The 16623-nt window shown below is 38.8% G+C and overlaps 1 protein-coding gene across 3 annotated transcripts; it reads left to right on the forward strand.

Moving 5' to 3' along the window:
* The first annotated feature begins 62 nt into the window (after nt 1-62).
* zbtb24 (zinc finger and BTB domain containing 24) lies at nt 63-16115 on the forward strand. Of its 3 annotated transcripts, XM_055006212.1 has the most exons (9): nt 63-119; nt 3430-4272; nt 6850-7017; nt 8471-8554; nt 8647-8730; nt 8830-8911; nt 9859-10758; nt 15508-15598; nt 15890-16115. In XM_055006212.1, exons 2-7 carry the CDS (start codon nt 3459-3461, stop codon nt 10694-10696), a joined length of 2070 nt encoding a protein of 689 aa, XP_054862187.1. In that variant the 5' UTR covers nt 63-119; nt 3430-3458; the 3' UTR covers nt 10697-10758; nt 15508-15598; nt 15890-16115. The 3 variants fall into 3 exon arrangements, with proteins under 3 accessions (XP_054862187.1, XP_054862186.1, XP_054862185.1); XM_055006211.1 differs by lacking the exons at nt 15508-15598; nt 15890-16115 and adding an exon at nt 10896-11032; XM_055006210.1 differs by lacking the exons at nt 15508-15598; nt 15890-16115 and adding an exon at nt 10850-10988.
* The last annotated feature ends 508 nt before the right edge of the window (nt 16116-16623 follow it).

The following is a 16623-nucleotide window of genomic DNA, read 5'->3' on the forward strand; positions in this document are numbered from 1 at the left end:
GCAGAGCAGCGCTGAGATCCGTTCACCGCATGTGTAGATCAGCTGTGCGAGAATCTCGCCAATAACCTCACCTCTCGCGATAACTAGTTCACATTCTCCGTCCAGCGGGAGAGACGAAGGTAAGGTCCTAAAAGCTCACTATTTGAATTACACCGCAGTTTGTGCGCTCGCAGCCGCTTGTATTCGGTTACAAACTGAAATAGAATTAAGATTTAGCGCGTCGAAAGCGTTATTTCAGTCGCAGTCCTCGCTGTACGTGCCGGTTTTGGCTGGTTTCAAGCTAGCAGCGGCTACATTGTTTGGTCTGAGACTATTAGCTCGTTTGCTAAGTGGCCAGAATGCAGCTGCAAACATTTCTGACGCCAAACAAGTCTGAAAAGTTTGTATGAAGACGGTAAACACTGCAAAATACTTGTAGAAAACGGAGCTCTGAGTTATTTTAGAAGATATAATTGGGTTAAGAAGGTCGCGTCCGTTAGTTTACAGTTTTGATGATGAATTGTTTGTCGGTTAGAAACACCAAACATCAAACAATGTCAGTTTTTTAAAGTCATTTTCCATTTTCTAATCATTCATATTTAAATGTTGGGCTGATGTGATGAGCATTTGAAAAACATCCCCTTGTACTGCAATGGACGCAATGTTCTTGTCTTTAAGTGTGTTTTTGATTATTGAGTCATTTTTGGTCTATAAATTGTCAGAAAAAAGTGAAAACATCCAGCACAGTTATACTAATAACCTTTGTGAAAAGCAGTCTGAAAATGAAGGATATTCGTATTACAGTGATACAAAATATTTTTTAAAAATGCAGCATTTATTTAGAGAAGTCACTGATATTAGATGATCAACAATATTGATAGATGAGTTGTCTGATCATATAGTAAAAAGTTAACAGAACTATCTTTCCACTATTAAACTACTGGTTGATCTACACTGAAAATAAGAATTTATTCTGGGTCCTGAAAATCCTGAAATTAAAGATCTTGTGTCCACAGCAGGCCCTCTTTGAACTACTATTGATTATTCATCAAAAAGAAAATTATTGTGCCACTATATTTATATTTGATTAATCTTTTCAGTCATTTTTCAAGCAAAAAGGTGAAATATGAGTGTTTAAAGGAGAGCTGCAATGATTAATCAAGTAGTTTTCAACTCTTAAATCAGTCATCAACTATTGTGATTATTGTGATAATCAAATATTGAGTTCTTTTGTAAGAAAAAAGTCAAAATGCTATAGATCCACATTCTTAAATGTGAATATTTTGTTTACTCCTCTAGGGTCGTGGACAAAACAGGACATTTGAGGAAATAATCTTGGGCTTTGGAAACACTAATCTACTTTTTAAAATTATTTTCTGACATTTTATAGACCAAAGTGAAAAATAATCAAAGAATAATCAAATAATTGTATGTTTCAGCCCTCATCTTAGGGTCAAAATTGGGCAAAATCACCATTCTGAAAATATACAGTGGGTACAGAAAGTATTCAGACCCCTTTAAATTTTTCACTCTTTGTTTCATTGCAGCCATTTGCTAAAATCAAAAAAGTTCATTTTATTTCTCATTAATGTACACTCAGCACCCTATCTTGACAGAAAAAAACAGAAATGTAGAAATTTTTGCAAATTTATTAAAAAAGAAAAACTGAAATATCACACGGTCATAAGTATTCAGACCCTTTACTGTGACACTCATATTTAACTCACCTGCGGTCCATTTCTTCTGATCCTCCTTGAGATGGTTCTACTTCTTCATTGGAGTCCAGCTGTGTTTAACTAAACTGATTGGACTTGATTAGGAAAGGCACACACCTGTCTATATAAGACCTTACAGCTCACAGTGCATGTCAGAGCAAATGAGAATCATGAGGTCGAAGGAACTGCCCAAGGAGCTCAGAGACAGAATTGTGGCAAGGCACAGATCTGGCCAAGGTTACAAAAGAATTTCTGCAGCACTCAAGGTTCCTAAGAGCACAGTGGCCTCCATAATCCTTAAATGGAAGAAGTTTGGGAGGACCAGAACTCTTCCTAGACCTGGCCGTCCAGCCAAACTGAGCAATCGTGGGAGAAGAGCCTTGGTGAGAGAGGTAAAGAAGAACCCAAAGATCACCGTGGCTGAGCTCCAGAGATGCAGCAGGGAGATGGGAGAAAGTTCCACAAAGTCAACTATCACTGCAGCCCTCCACCAGTCGGGCCTTTATGGCAGAGTGGCCCGACGGAAGCCTCTCCTCAGTGCAAGACATATGAAAGCCTGCATAGAGTTTGCCAAAAAATACATGAAGGACTCCCAGACTATGAGAAATAAGATTCTCTGGTCTGATGAGGCCAAGATTGAACTTTTTGGCGTTAATTCTAAGCGGTATGTGTGGAGAAAACCAGGCACTGCTCATCACCTGCCCAATACCATCCCAACAGTGAAACATGGTGGTGGCAGCATCATGCTATGGGAGTGTTTTTCAGCTGCAGGGACAGGACGACTGGTTGCAATTGAAGGAAAGATGAATGTGGTCAAGTACAGAGATATCCTGGAAGAAAACCTCTTCCAGAGTGCTCTGGACCTCAGACTGGGCTGAAGGTTCACCTTCCAACAAGACAATGACCCTAAGCACACAGCTAAAATAACAAAGGAGTGGCTTCGGAACAACTCTGTGACCATTCTTAACTGGCCCAGCCAGAGCCCTGACCTAAACCCAATTGAGCATCTCTGGAGAGATCTGAAAATGGCTGTCCACCAACGTTCACCATCCAACCTGACAGAACTGGAGAGGATCTGCAAGGAAGAATGGCAGAGGATCCCCAAATCCAGGTGTGAAAAACTTGTTGCATCATTCCCAAGAAGACTCATGGCTGTACTAGCTCAAAAGGGTGCTTCTACTCAATACTGAGCAAAGGGTCTGAATACTTATGACTGTGTGATATTTCAGTTTTTCTTTTTTAATAAATTTGCAAAAATTTCTGCATTTCTGTTTTTTTCTGTCAAGATAGGGTGCTGAGTGTACATTAATGAGAAATAAAATGAACTTTTTTGATTTTAGCAAATGGCTGCAATGAAACAGAGTGAAAAATTTAAAGGGGTCTGAATACTTTCCGTACCCACTGTATATACTTTTGACAGAGCTTTATTTCAGCAGGTTTTTTTTGTACCATTTTAACAGACTAATTCATTACGAAAATAACAGGGTAGATTGATAAATAAATATAGTTACTTGCCCTTGATCATTTGTGTCTGCTCTCACATGTAGGTTGCTTCGGATAAAAGCATCTGCTAAATGAAAAAGTAGAATTGTAGCACCGAGTAGGCAGGAAAAGCAAAGTTACTTGGATAAAGTTGGTAAAATTCAAGCAAACACTGTACCTCTGCTGCTTTAAATGAGGCTCCTGCACTGTTGTCTTGTTTTGACAGATTCTTTTTTTTTTTTATTACTTTCAGGTACAGATGTGGTTGTTTTGGAGAGGAAGATGTCTCAGAAAGCATCGACTCCAGCCTCCTCTCTCGTGGCTTTTCGTTCAGATTCACACAAACAGAGCATCCTGAGCAAATTCGACAAGCTCAGGAGAAGGGAGCTGCTGTGCGACATCACTCTGGTCGTGGAGGACGTGCACTTCAAGGCACACAAAGCCCTGCTGGCAGCGAGCAGCGAGTACTTCTCCCTCATGTTGACGGCAGAAGATCAGATCTGTCAGTCCACCTACCGGCTGGACGGCATGGCGGCCAAGATGTTTGCTGCGGTGCTGGAGTTCATCTACAGCGCTCAGGTTTCCGTGGAGGAGGCCGCCACCGAGCAGCTCCTGGCCACGGCTCACCTCATGGAGGTCAGCGACCTCGTCAAAGTCCTCACTGAGCTCACACGCTCTGCAGCAGAGGTCAATGGTGACAACGTTAAAGCAGACAAAGCTGAGGCAGCAGATCTGATGAAAAGCAAAAGAGGGCGACCGAAGAAGAGCATAGGTGCTCCTGGAACAGAGCAGGAAAGTAAAGTTGCACCATGTGAGAGCTCAGAGGACGTTCAGGCTGGAGATGATGTGGAGTCCCAACCTAAAGATGATGCAGATTACGACCCCAGAGCACATCGGAGCCGCCAGAGCAAACGCAGAGTCAGGCCACCGGTTAAATACGAGGGCTTCAAGGTGGGCAGCGACGCAGCAGGAAGTAAAGAGCCTGGAAAGAGGGGCAGAAAGAGGAAATACCCCAACACTGAGGCACGATGTGAGGACTGTGGAAAAGTGTTCAAAAACCCCCTGTTCCTGAAGATTCACCAAAGGTCTCACACAGGTAATCCTCAGTCACATACACTTGTGTAATAAATAATGTTGTAGGACCATGATTTTAGTTAGTCAAGTATGTTTATATAATATACTGTATGATACTATAGCATCACAGCCTTAGTATTTAAGTTAGTCCAATGTGCAGTATGTACTTATTATATAATACTGTAGTATCACCTTAATATTTAAATTAATTGGGTATATTAACATAGCGCAGAATTATGACCTTAATATTTCAGTTAATTAGATATATTTAAATAAAATTAGTAGTATTTATATAAAATACTATGGCTAATCTTTATATAATATTTATGTTTGTCAAATATATTACATAATGTATGATAGTATCGCATCAGAACCTTAATATTCAAATTGTTCAGGTATATTTACATAATATATAATACTGTGGGATGCAAGTCTTAATATTTAAGTCAGTGAAGTATATTTATTTATTATATAATACTGTAGGAATGTTGCTTAGTATTTAAAATAATCAGGTATATTTATAATATATGATACTGTAGGAATGTTGCTTGATATTTAAATTAATCTGGTATATTTATATAGTAGATGATGCTGAATAATTACAGGTGTAATATTTAAATTAGACAATTATATTTATATAAAATAATGTAACATCCTAGCCTTAATATTTAAATTAGCCAGGAATATTTGCATAATATTTGATACAATAGGATCATAATATTAATATTTAAATTAGTCCGATATATTTATATGATAAATAATAGTGAAGGAGCTTTTTTCGGGTATTTTTATATTTAATTTAGTTAGTAATAAACATTATTGAAGGATCATGACCCTAATATTTTAGTTTGTCAAGTATATTTATATAATATGTGATACTGGATGATCATAGCTTTAATTTTTAAATTACCCAGGTATTTTTCTATAATAAATAATACTGTAGGATCATAACTTTAATATTTCAGTTAGATATATTCATATAATGTATAATAATGTAGCATTGTTGTCTTAATATTTAAATTAGTCAAGTATATTTCCATACAATACTGTTAGATTATAGCATTTATATTTAAATCAATCAGGTATATGTACATTGTATGATACTGCAGGATCATAATCTTGATATTTTAATTTGTCAGGTATATTTCTATAAATACTGTTGGATTACAGCCTTAACATTTAAGTTAGTAAAGGATATTTATATAATATATGATATTGTGGGATCATAAGCTTATTATTTAAGTTAGTCAGGTATATTTATATTGTATATAATATTGCAGGATCATACACGTAATATATTAATACGTCATGTATATTTATATACTAGATGATAATGTGTGATCATAGGTTTGATATTTAAATTATGCAGGTATATTTTATTTATATAATATTTAATCATGCAGATACATAGCCTTAATATTTAAATTAGTCAAGTATATTTATATAATATATAAGACTGTAGGATCACATACTTAATATTTAAGTATTTCAGGTATATTTACGTATAATAATATTGTAGTCTTAAATTTGTCCGATAATTTTTTAACAATCTTAGTTTTCTATTAGAAGCATTTTGGGTCTAGTCTGTTTCAAAGATGTTGTATAAACTGTGAATTGACTTATGTGAGATATAATATAAGGTATGTACAAGAGATTAAAGGGGAATTTTATCACAAATTGGTCTTAATTAATCGAGTCCATCCTCACCTCACCTCCTCCATCACTGTGTGGTACGCTGGAGCCACCGTCAGGGACAGATTCAGGCTGCAGCGCATTGTGCGCACTGCTGAGAAGGTGATCGGCTGCAGACTTCCATCTATGCAGGATCTGTACGTCTCGAGGACCCGGAGGCGTGCAGGTCGGATCATTGCCGACCCCTCTCACCCTGGACACAGACTGTTCACCCTCCTCCCCTCAGGCAGGAGACTAAGGTCCATCCGGACCAGAACCTCCCGCTACATGAACAGCTTCTTCCCCTCTGCCATCAGACTGATGAACACTAGATGACTCTACCTCACACACACATGTGCCTATGTTCAGCAGCTCAACACCGACTCATCAACAATTACCACTGTTTTTGCACTGCAGTATTTGCACTACGTGGTGGCCCCCACCACCTGCTGCTACTGGTCACTTTATTCACTTAGTCACTTTTTTGTTGTACAGTGTACTTAGATGTTAGTTTTTATCATAGTAGATGTTAGCTTTTATTATAGTATTTATCTTTATCTTTATTTTTATCTCTACTATTTGTTAAATGTTTAATGTAGCAGCATTGCACCGAGTCAAATTCCTCGTTTGTGAACCTCATGAACAATGGCAATAAAACTCATTCTGATTCTGATTCTAATTTATAGTTTTTACCATTCTTTTGATAATTTCCAAAAAAGTAAATTCACTCATATCTACAATTAATGTAATATTTTTAGATTGTTCAAAAATAGTAAATATGTCTTATGATGACAGACAAGGGTTTAATTAACAAACATAAACATCCATCACAGAGGACTGATTCTGTTATGAGAAACCAAATCAAATCAACAATGTCTGTTTTATTCCTCATATCTAATCACTTCACTTTCCGTCTTTCTTCCCCCAGGAGAGAAGCCTTTCCAGTGCCTGGTTTGTGGGAAGTGTTTCACCCAGAAACACACTCTGCTGGCTCATCAGCGAACGCACACTGGAGAAAAGCCGTTTGTCTGCAGCATCTGCTCCAAAGCTCTGTCCACCAAACACTCCCTGCAGGAGCACATGAACCTCCATGAAGGTAGGAAGTTACCGCTGGGTTTATCATGTTTGTTTGCTCCCAGCTAATATCTCCAAAACAAAGCTGCTTTTTAAAGAAGAACTACCAAGAAAGTTTTGCATAATTTGGTACTAATGAATGGGAAATGAGGAAAGTGTTCCTACAGCTATTGGAATGAAACAGGTTCATAAAAATGTTAGAATTATCTCAATTTTGACAAAATACTAGATTATACTGCTCCTTTCTAGTAGTACCACTCTGTACAGTGAGTACATTTTATACCTAATCTACATCTTGTTGCCAAACTTTTTCAAGTGAAGTTAGAGTGGAAATGCAGGAATTTCAATTGTTTTGGTGTAATTTTACAGTGCAGTAATGTTATTTTTACTCAAGTAAGTAATCTGCTGCAAAATGGTTAATTCATTTTGAGGGGAAAATGTCTTTTTAGCTTGACTTCCACTAACTTTTAAGTGTCTTAAACCATTTTAAAGTTGTATTATTAATCCAAGTATAGCAGAAATGTCTAATCTCACCATTAATACTTGTCAGCAGCAGTTTACTGTTGAAAACTTCTCACACAAAACATAAATATTTTATAATCAAGCACTAATGTGGATTAATTTGCCTACAAACTCATAAAACAGAATTATCTCAATTTCCTAGAACAACAAACAACAAAACATAGATTTTCTTTGTCTTTGAACCACTATAAATTGTAGTTAAACTTGGAAATAGGTAAATCTTGTTTTAATTGACACTTAGGCTGTATATTGGTTGATCTGCAATTAATTTGATGATTAGTGACTCAGCAGTTTTACTTACAAACCTATAAATATATAGGTAATCATCAGTGGCTTTCTGCTGAACTTGCTCTGATTTACAGGATACTTTTTTTTGTCATAAACTAAGAATATTTAAATTGATGTCCATGAAATTTTTGTTTGACATATCAAATACTTTGAGAGATACATTAATTTTTAAACCTGTCAGCCCACTGTAAGCTAAAAGTTCACTGTTTCTAAAGGAAGCGAAGAATATGCCCTTATTATAAAAACATTTTTTTGTTATATTTGGAGAACCAGTTTGTGGTACAAGTTGTCATACCTGCTCAATCAGTTATGGAAATTCACCCCAAATAACTATTTTTTTTTTTTTTTTTTCTGCTTGCATATTTCATATTAAAAATATTTTTATTTTGGGGTTTTTTTTTTGGGTGTTATTGTGACATTCAGCTAAATACCAGGCAATATTTGCATTAGCAGGAAAACATATTTCCTAATAATTACCTTTCTCTAATTAATAATGTTTAAGAAGTCTGGAATGGTTATTCTACATTGATAATATTAGATTTTATTTTGTTGAATGAATATTGATTTTCAGAGTGTTAACATTTATTCCCATTAATCATCAAAGTCTTTCGTCTGTCAGTATTTCAATCTCTGCTATAAATTATTTCTATTTTTTGTTTCTTTAGGAGAGAAATCCTTCAACTGTGATAAATGTGGAAAGACTTTTACTCAGAAGACTCAACTTAAAAGCCATTACAGAGTTCACACAGGTAAGAAACAAAACACTGCAAGAGCAGACAATTCAATTAAATCACTCTGAAAGGTTAAATAATGTATTCTTTATTATTTATTTTAACTCCAGGTAAATCATTACCAGAATGTGCCCAGTGTCATCACAAGTTTATGGACGCAGCTCAACTGAAAAAGCACCTGAGAACTCATACAGGTAAAATGAAACAGCATTTTTCAGCGATTAACACTAATATTACAGCGTAAATAATCTGAACAATATCTAGTTGCACTGATGACAATAATGTTTTCACAGGAGAGAAGCCCTTCACGTGTGAGATCTGTGGAAAATGTTTCACAGCCAAGAGCACACTGCAGACTCACATCAGAATACACAGGTGAGAGATAAAACCTGTATATGCAATGCAAGTTTAAAACTGAAACACTAACGTTAATAATAAAAATTAACATTTAATAAGCTTTTACCACATTTCAGCACCAGTGTTGGACCATAAACATCAGATCAGACACAGTTTTTATTCACTTTGTTCTATAGTTATTACATCTTTTACAAACTGAAACGTCCATAAAAATAAAGCCTTTACATAGATGAAGACAGATTTTTAACAGGGAAAATTTTTTAAAAAATGAACAGGAGCTAAAGTTAGTTGCTCAAAGCAGTTTGTAGAAGTTTTTCCTGTTGGGTTTGTTAAATATCTGCAGCATCAGGTTCATTATGAGCTTCTGTCTATTTATGCATGTGGAGGAACAACGCTGGTAACTTTAATTAATTACCTGTAAATTATCCCCAACATGGAGACAGGATCTAACAGCAGAATTCACTGTGCACTTGACAGCCTTTAAGGTACATTTAAATCACTTGTTTTAATGTTGTTTATTTGTGTATTATTATATGTTATATATCACGATGTACTGTCTAATCTTACATGTTTCCCTTTCATGGGGGGCTGTGAAGAGCATTAAAAGAAAAGGGACCTCCAGCTAAGTTGACAGAACGCCGTCGCTTTAACAGACTGATGAATCCAACAATGTTATGTATTCCATGTTTGAAAAAAGTTAAAGTTAGCTGCATGGTGGTGATTAGTTACTGCATTTTTAGAGCTTTATTGGTGGAAATCACTGCCTGCTGTAGCCAAGACCTACGCTAATAGTGAAGCTCGGGGCATTAAAAATCAAGAAAAAAAACAGAAAGATGCTTAACTGAACTGCAGAGCCATGAGATTATTCCATGTGGGTTCAGTATTAAATACAAGTACAGCAGTCATGAGTCCTTGGCTTATATAAAAACATTGTTTAATAACCACTTCAAAATCTCTTTGTGCAGAGGGGAGAAGCCGTATGACTGCAACATCTGCAACAAGTCCTTCTCAGACCCCAGCGCTAGACGGCGACATGTTGCCTCACACTCAGGGAAGAAACCCTTCACTTGCTCTTTCTGCAGCCTTTCATTCACACGCCTGGACAATCTGAAAACACACACCAAATCCCACAACAAGGAGCGGGCCGCTACAGCCGAGGCCTCGTCGGATGCAGCGGACGCCTCGGCGGCACCGCGGGAGGAAGTCCGTAACATCCTGCAGCTGCAGCAGTACCAGCTGCCGTCCAGCTCCGAGCAGGAGATCCAGCTGGTGGTGACGGGCGACGTGGACAACATCAACTTCGTGCCGGGTCAGGACCAGGAGATCAGCCTCATCGGCACGGACGGGGAAGCGGCGCAGTCGACCCACTCCAGACTCACCCTCCTCCCCCAGCCCAACGTGGCGCTGGTCGCTCAGGGTGACGTGGTGGACCAGACGCCTCAGATTCACTCCATGGGCGTGCTGCAGGGCCAGATGTCACACCAGCCGGAGCAGATGCACGTCATCACGCTGAGTAAGGAGGCGATGGAGCATCTGCAGGCCCACCACGGTCCTCCGCAGCCCCTTCAGATATCACAGCGTCCCGTCCAGCAGCTGCAGGTGATGCATCAGCCCATCCAGCAGCTGGAGACCAGAGAACAGCACAGTCAGGCCATTCACATCAGCAGCCAGAGCAGCCAGCCCATCTCCATCAGCCAGACCAGCGAGCAGATCTCCAGCCACCACATCCAGGGACAAACGTTTCAGATCCAGGCAGGAACCGTCTCCTACTTATACACCACCGGGCTGCCGCAGGAGAACTGAGTGTAGGCTGGAGAGCTGAGGACATAAATCTGAACTGATAAAGCTGCTACTATACACACAAAGTAAGTCATTTTTCAGTCTTACTTTAGTATTCATTTTATATATTTACATCTGATGTTTACCATTTTCCATTTTTTCCATTTACCATTAAAGAAATGTCCATCCATCCATCATCTATACACCGCTTAATCCTCACTAGGGTCGCGGGGAGGGCTGGAGCCTATCCCAGCTGACTCGGGCGAAGGCAGGGGACACCCTAGACAGGTCACCAGTCTGTCGCAGGGCTACATACAAAGACAAACAAGCACTCTCACATTCACACCTACGGGCAATTTAGAATAATCAATTAACCTCAGCATATTTTTGGACTGTGGGAGGAAGCCGGAGTACCCGGAGAAAACCCACGCATGCACAGGGAGAACATGCAAACTCCATGCAGAAAGATCCCGGGAAAGTCGGGACGCGAACCAGGGACCTTCTTGCTGCAAGGCCAAAGTGCTAACCACTACGCCACTGTGCAGCCCCATTAAAGAAATGTACTCAGTGGAATTTGCAGAAATAAGGTGAGGGAGAAAACTGTTAAAATTTTGTCAATACATGAGTGTTTTATAAATATGGAGCAACCTAAAGGTCATGGTAAGGATATTTTGAGGAATAACGTTTGCTCTACCTCCTTTGTATTACTGTTGGTCCAGTTCTAACACACCACCACTGTAGGCAAAAGCAGAGATGATGTCATCCTTTATATGATGCATTTATTGCACATCATTCCTTTTAAAAGTCAAATCTCAGACAGCATCCAGCTGCTGGCTGTGAGAACAGCTGCTCTGTCTGGCTGTAAATGTAAAGTTGTGTCTGGATATGTGGTTGCTGACCAGACTTCAGCTGCTGTAGGTCCATCTGTGCGTTGTGGATGTGTCCAGCTGTTGCTGTCTGAACCTGCACAGCTCCTCTGACAAATGTTTGTTTATTTAGGAGTTGAGGAATAAAGCAGCTTCAATGGAACACTCAGTCAGCAAAACTAACACTAGTGCTGCATGTAATCAGTGTTACAACCTTAAAAAACTAATAAATCCCAGCTGTGATTATAATAATGCTACAGCTAAGACTGCAGAGACTCTCTCTGTATTCACAATTGTATGACTGTGACACATTTGTCAAGTTTATTGGCGTACCATTTCAATTCAAATTACTTAAATTGAGCAATGCAAATTCAGATATAAATCTTTCAAATTCAGTTTCTGGTAGCACAGATTTCTGTCCTTAGTTGCACCAAAGCTGCTGCATTCCTGAACTCCTGATGAATAAATAAACACATCTGTCCTAGAAGCAGGTTCAAACATTAACAGCTGGACACGTCCGCAGCACCACAGGTTGAGCAGCAGTCAAAGTTTCATACAATGACCTCACATCCAGACAGATTCCCAACCAGCAGCTGGATTCTGTCGGTAATCAGCCTTTAGAAGCGAATACTAAGTGATAAATGTAAAGGATATTGTGAGGAAATGTTGAAAGTATTCATCAAAAAATGATTGCCATGACCTTTAGGGTGATCTGTATATAAAATTGAATATTGCCATGTTATTTTGTACTCAAGGATACTGCTGCCACACTGGAACAAGAAAAATACATCATTTTTTTGCAGTTTGATGGTACAAATTATACAGTTTTAGCATAAAACTTTAAATCAGGAAATGTTCGCAGAGAACACATAAATTGAGGAGTATGGCAATAACATGTTTTTCTCATTATTATGATATACAAACTTATAACAAGAAACTTTTTTGTTATACCATTTAACATTTATTTTGTTCCAATATGAGAACTTTAATATAATGACACAGAGAATGGAATATTTTATGAGGTTTTCCTTTGTGTTTGGGTTTAAACTTGGCTACATTCTGCTTTTATTGATTATGATGGACGATATTTTGCTAAGCATGCATGTACAAAGAAGAATTTTAATATGCATCCGGTTGTACTGATTCTCTGGATGGGCACTGAATCCTCCATGGATACAAGACTTATCATGATATCATCCAATATAATAACAGCAGAATCTGTTTAACCCAAGCATTAAGGAGAACCTAATTAAATCATGTAAATGAGCAATTTTAGTCAATTTATCCATGCTGTGTGATATTACAATAAAAGTTATCAGATTAAAGATAAATGATATTGCTACACAAAAAAAGTTTCTTGTTATAAGTTTGGATGTCATTATATTGTTAAAAACATCTTTTAACAAGTTTCTTTTTCTATTGTGGCCACAATACACTGCTGTAACGTTCAACTGATAGAAATTATTCAGTGTAAAACTGAATAATTGAGTCTGACATAAAGTACAAAGCAACGTTACGATGCTGCATGTTTAAAGGACGATACACGCTCTGAAATACTGTGAATTTACTGGACAATAAAATGCCTTGTTGAATGAAAATGATCAGAAGCTTCTTAGATGTTCACATTTAGGAAATTCTCTTCACACTCTCCTGAAAATCAGCATTCAGAAGCCAGAACAGAAAGCTCAGGACGTGTCAGACAGCAGGCGTGCTCGCTAAACAAGTCAGTGTTGCTTTACAAAACAGCACGAAACTTACCTCACAGGTCTGGTAGCAACGCATCAGCAGTCAGGAGACGCAGCCGAGACGGATCCTGAAAGACAAACTGAAGCTGACCTCATTGTATTACTGGGATAAAAATGAAAAATATGTTACATGTGGCTTACAATTATTAGTTATTTTTATTGTGAATATTTAGGGTTTTCTGCTTAATATTTATCTGAAGTGTTGGGTGCATCTGAGGTCAAATATACAGTAAAGCGATGCTATATGGTCAGAATTTAGAGGTGCTTCTTATGGCTCGAAAACAGCAAAACAGCTGTTTTGTCAGCTGCTGTTTTATAAGTTAGGGATTAATCAAGATGTAGAGACGGTAGGAGGTGTATTTTAAGCATGTGCTGCCCTCTTCTCCCTCTGATGAGTTTAAATGTTAGCAGGTCTCGCTCACCGCCTTCGGTCTGTCTATTCTTGTGCTGGAGCGGCTCCTGGCTGTTCCTGCTCTCCGGTGCCTTGGCTCTGTGGTAAAGTCCTGCAGTGTGGTGTAGTTTGTTTGGCTGCCAAGCTGCTGCTGTTGACCTGAGACAGAAATAGAACGGAGATTGAGCTCCGCCGCCAGGTAAAAATACAATCTGTAATGGAGTTTCCCAAAAAGTTATGTGTGTCTGGATAAACTGATGGCTTTAATTTCACTCCTGAATCGCATGAGCAGCTCGCCAGATGTGATTTTCGCTGTGGTTCTGGGTTGGGTTCGGTACCTGCTGAGGGACTTCTAGTGCTCAATCTGCTGACTGACAGCGTGTAATAAGTCCTGCTTTGGCCTGCAATAGAACAGATAGAAAGAGGAGTGAGATGTCAAGAATATGTGGAGCAAATGGACAAACTCTCACAGGACAGTTTTTGTATCATAAAGTTTTTCTGCAACCTGTTGTTGAGGTGCCTCTGGAGAAAGCTGCTTCCATGTCGTTCACCTGGTTCTGCAGATTGTCCACTTGTTGAAAGGCTTCCTGTTTGAGGCTGCGCTCGTGTTGTAGCTGACCCTTCACCTGGACCCACAAAAAGGCAGATTTTTATCTGTTCACCATAAAATTTAGTCGTTTCATTTTAACGTTTTTAGACACACGAGGTGGATCATGTGAAAGTATTCAGAATCCCTAGAGGCTGAATCTTGTCCTCGACACTTGGAGCTTAAAATGAAACGTCTGGATGGATTATCTTTGAAATTTGGCATTTATTTACATGTTTATTTACATACCTGCTTAACTAATGGCATTCCCATGAGCCTCAGCTGTCAAATCTCTACTTTGTGTTGAGAGCTAATTAGCAAACATTAGCATGTTAGCACACTAAACTTAAATGGTGAACATCAGCCTAAAATGTGTAGATTTTCAGTCGTCCTGAGGTTATCCATGATCCAAATCCTCTTCAAAACTTGAAATTTCTGCTATGCTAGCTCCTTATTGTTTTCTATAGCGAAGTGGATTTTCAAAAACACATAGAAAGCGAAAAAGGGAGAAGGAAGCCGTGAGAAATGTTAAATAATTTCTAGAAAATGTGTCACAATTTGTGGAAGATCATGTGGAGCATTGCCAAAAGTGCCATAAAACACCTCTGTTTGCATGCAGTTTAAATTAAAACTGTAGTTTTTACACCATCAAAAGCAGGAGAAGAAAAAAAAGCACTTTTTTAACCATCAAAATTCCTAAAACATTGTTTTTTACGCTGTCCTGGTTGACACTGAAAGCTGTGGAAAGTGCTATTTAATGACCTTATAGAGCTTATTGGCTTTTCGGTGCTTGAAAGTTGGCGAGTAAAACAACACCTTTTAGATTATTTTTTTTTAATTTTCAAAAGCGTAAAAGTGGCTTCCTGAATATTTGTGGGCTGCATTTTACTCCATTATTTATTTATTTTAAACAGCCGCATTCAAAAAATGACATTTCATGGTCCTTTTGGCTTTCAAAGATGGAAGTTTTTAGAGAGCATGTAAACCCTTTCCTTCCCTTGGTGAGCACAGATTTATGGGATGTAGATTCTCAGTGAAGGGAACACTAGTCATCTTTGTTTTTTTTTATCTTGTTTCCTGCAACCAGTTTCAAAGCCACCATATTTTTCTATTGATGTTTGTATAGCGATATAATCCTAAAACAGACTGAGAAAAGCTGTCAAGCCTTGTTCTTCCTGAAGATTTGCATTAAGACTGTTTACCAGTTTGAATCTTGTTTTTGTATTTGTTATTTATCTGCTCACCAGACCTTTTAACAGTGACAGGGGTGCAGCTGGAGGAATAAAATCACCTTAAGAAAAGGCTACATCTGGTGGCTGTTGTGGAGATATGGTGAAGGTAAGTCTATCAGGGAAGACATCTTTTCTCATATTTGATACGTTTTTCATGCATTTATCCTGGATGTCTGCTAGTGTAGTGTCATTTTGTTTTTGCCTGGTTAATCCACATGTTCAGTGATCAGAATAAGTGTGAGGAAAACTTAAAAAAGTGGCCTTACCCAACCATAGAATCTGTATTTCCACACCACTTACTAGTAGCAGACCTCATTAGAGCCACAGAATCAGATACATGGAACTAGATGATGTACATTGGATTATCTGCCTTTTTTTTTTTTTTTTTTTTTTGCAGCTCATGAAATGATGAATTTTGGAGATGCAGTACAGGCTCTGGAGGTGCATTTGGAGTGTGCAGTTGATGCATGCCTCAAACAATCATGCTGAAGCTACTGTGCAGACCTGCTGGATCTCCTTGGCGCTGCGTTGCCTCTGCAGCCGGTTCATCCTGCTGCCTCGGTCCAGCTGTTCGCTGAGCGTCCTCAGCTTTCTGTCTCTGTCGTCCATGTCGGCCCTCATCTGTTCCAGACTCTGCACTCGATAACTGTCCAGCTCCTTTCTGCTGCGAGCCTCCTGAGCAGACTGATGCCGGACCACCTGGAGCTCCTCCGTCTGGGAGAAAGAATCATTTAGTGAATATGTCCAGGCAGCACTTGGTAGATTCACTGTCTTTTCCTCCTAGCTTCTGGTGTTACAGGAATTTAAAATGTGGTCACTCACTTCACTGCAGCGCTTCACATGAATCATGAAGTCTGTGGCAGTTCCAGTTCCAGATTTGATGCTCACTTTTTAGCAGCATATTTACAAACTCTATTGACCCCAGCAGCCATCAGTAGCTCATCTTCATGTTAGCAGATGTTCATGCAGCTGTGAAGTGTGGATAAGATTTAACAAACCTTCCTGCTGAGCAGCTTCTTGGTGCTGCTGCAGTCGTCCTGAAATCAAGCTAAAACCTGCTGGATGACGTTCAGCTCCTCCTGCAGCAAAACCAGCTTCTCCTGTGAAATCAGCTTCACTCTGAGAGCCTCG

The sequence above is a fragment of the Amphiprion ocellaris genome, chromosome 20 (assembly GCF_022539595.1).
Source record: "Amphiprion ocellaris isolate individual 3 ecotype Okinawa chromosome 20, ASM2253959v1, whole genome shotgun sequence".
Taxonomy (NCBI): Eukaryota; Metazoa; Chordata; class Actinopteri; family Pomacentridae; genus Amphiprion; species Amphiprion ocellaris.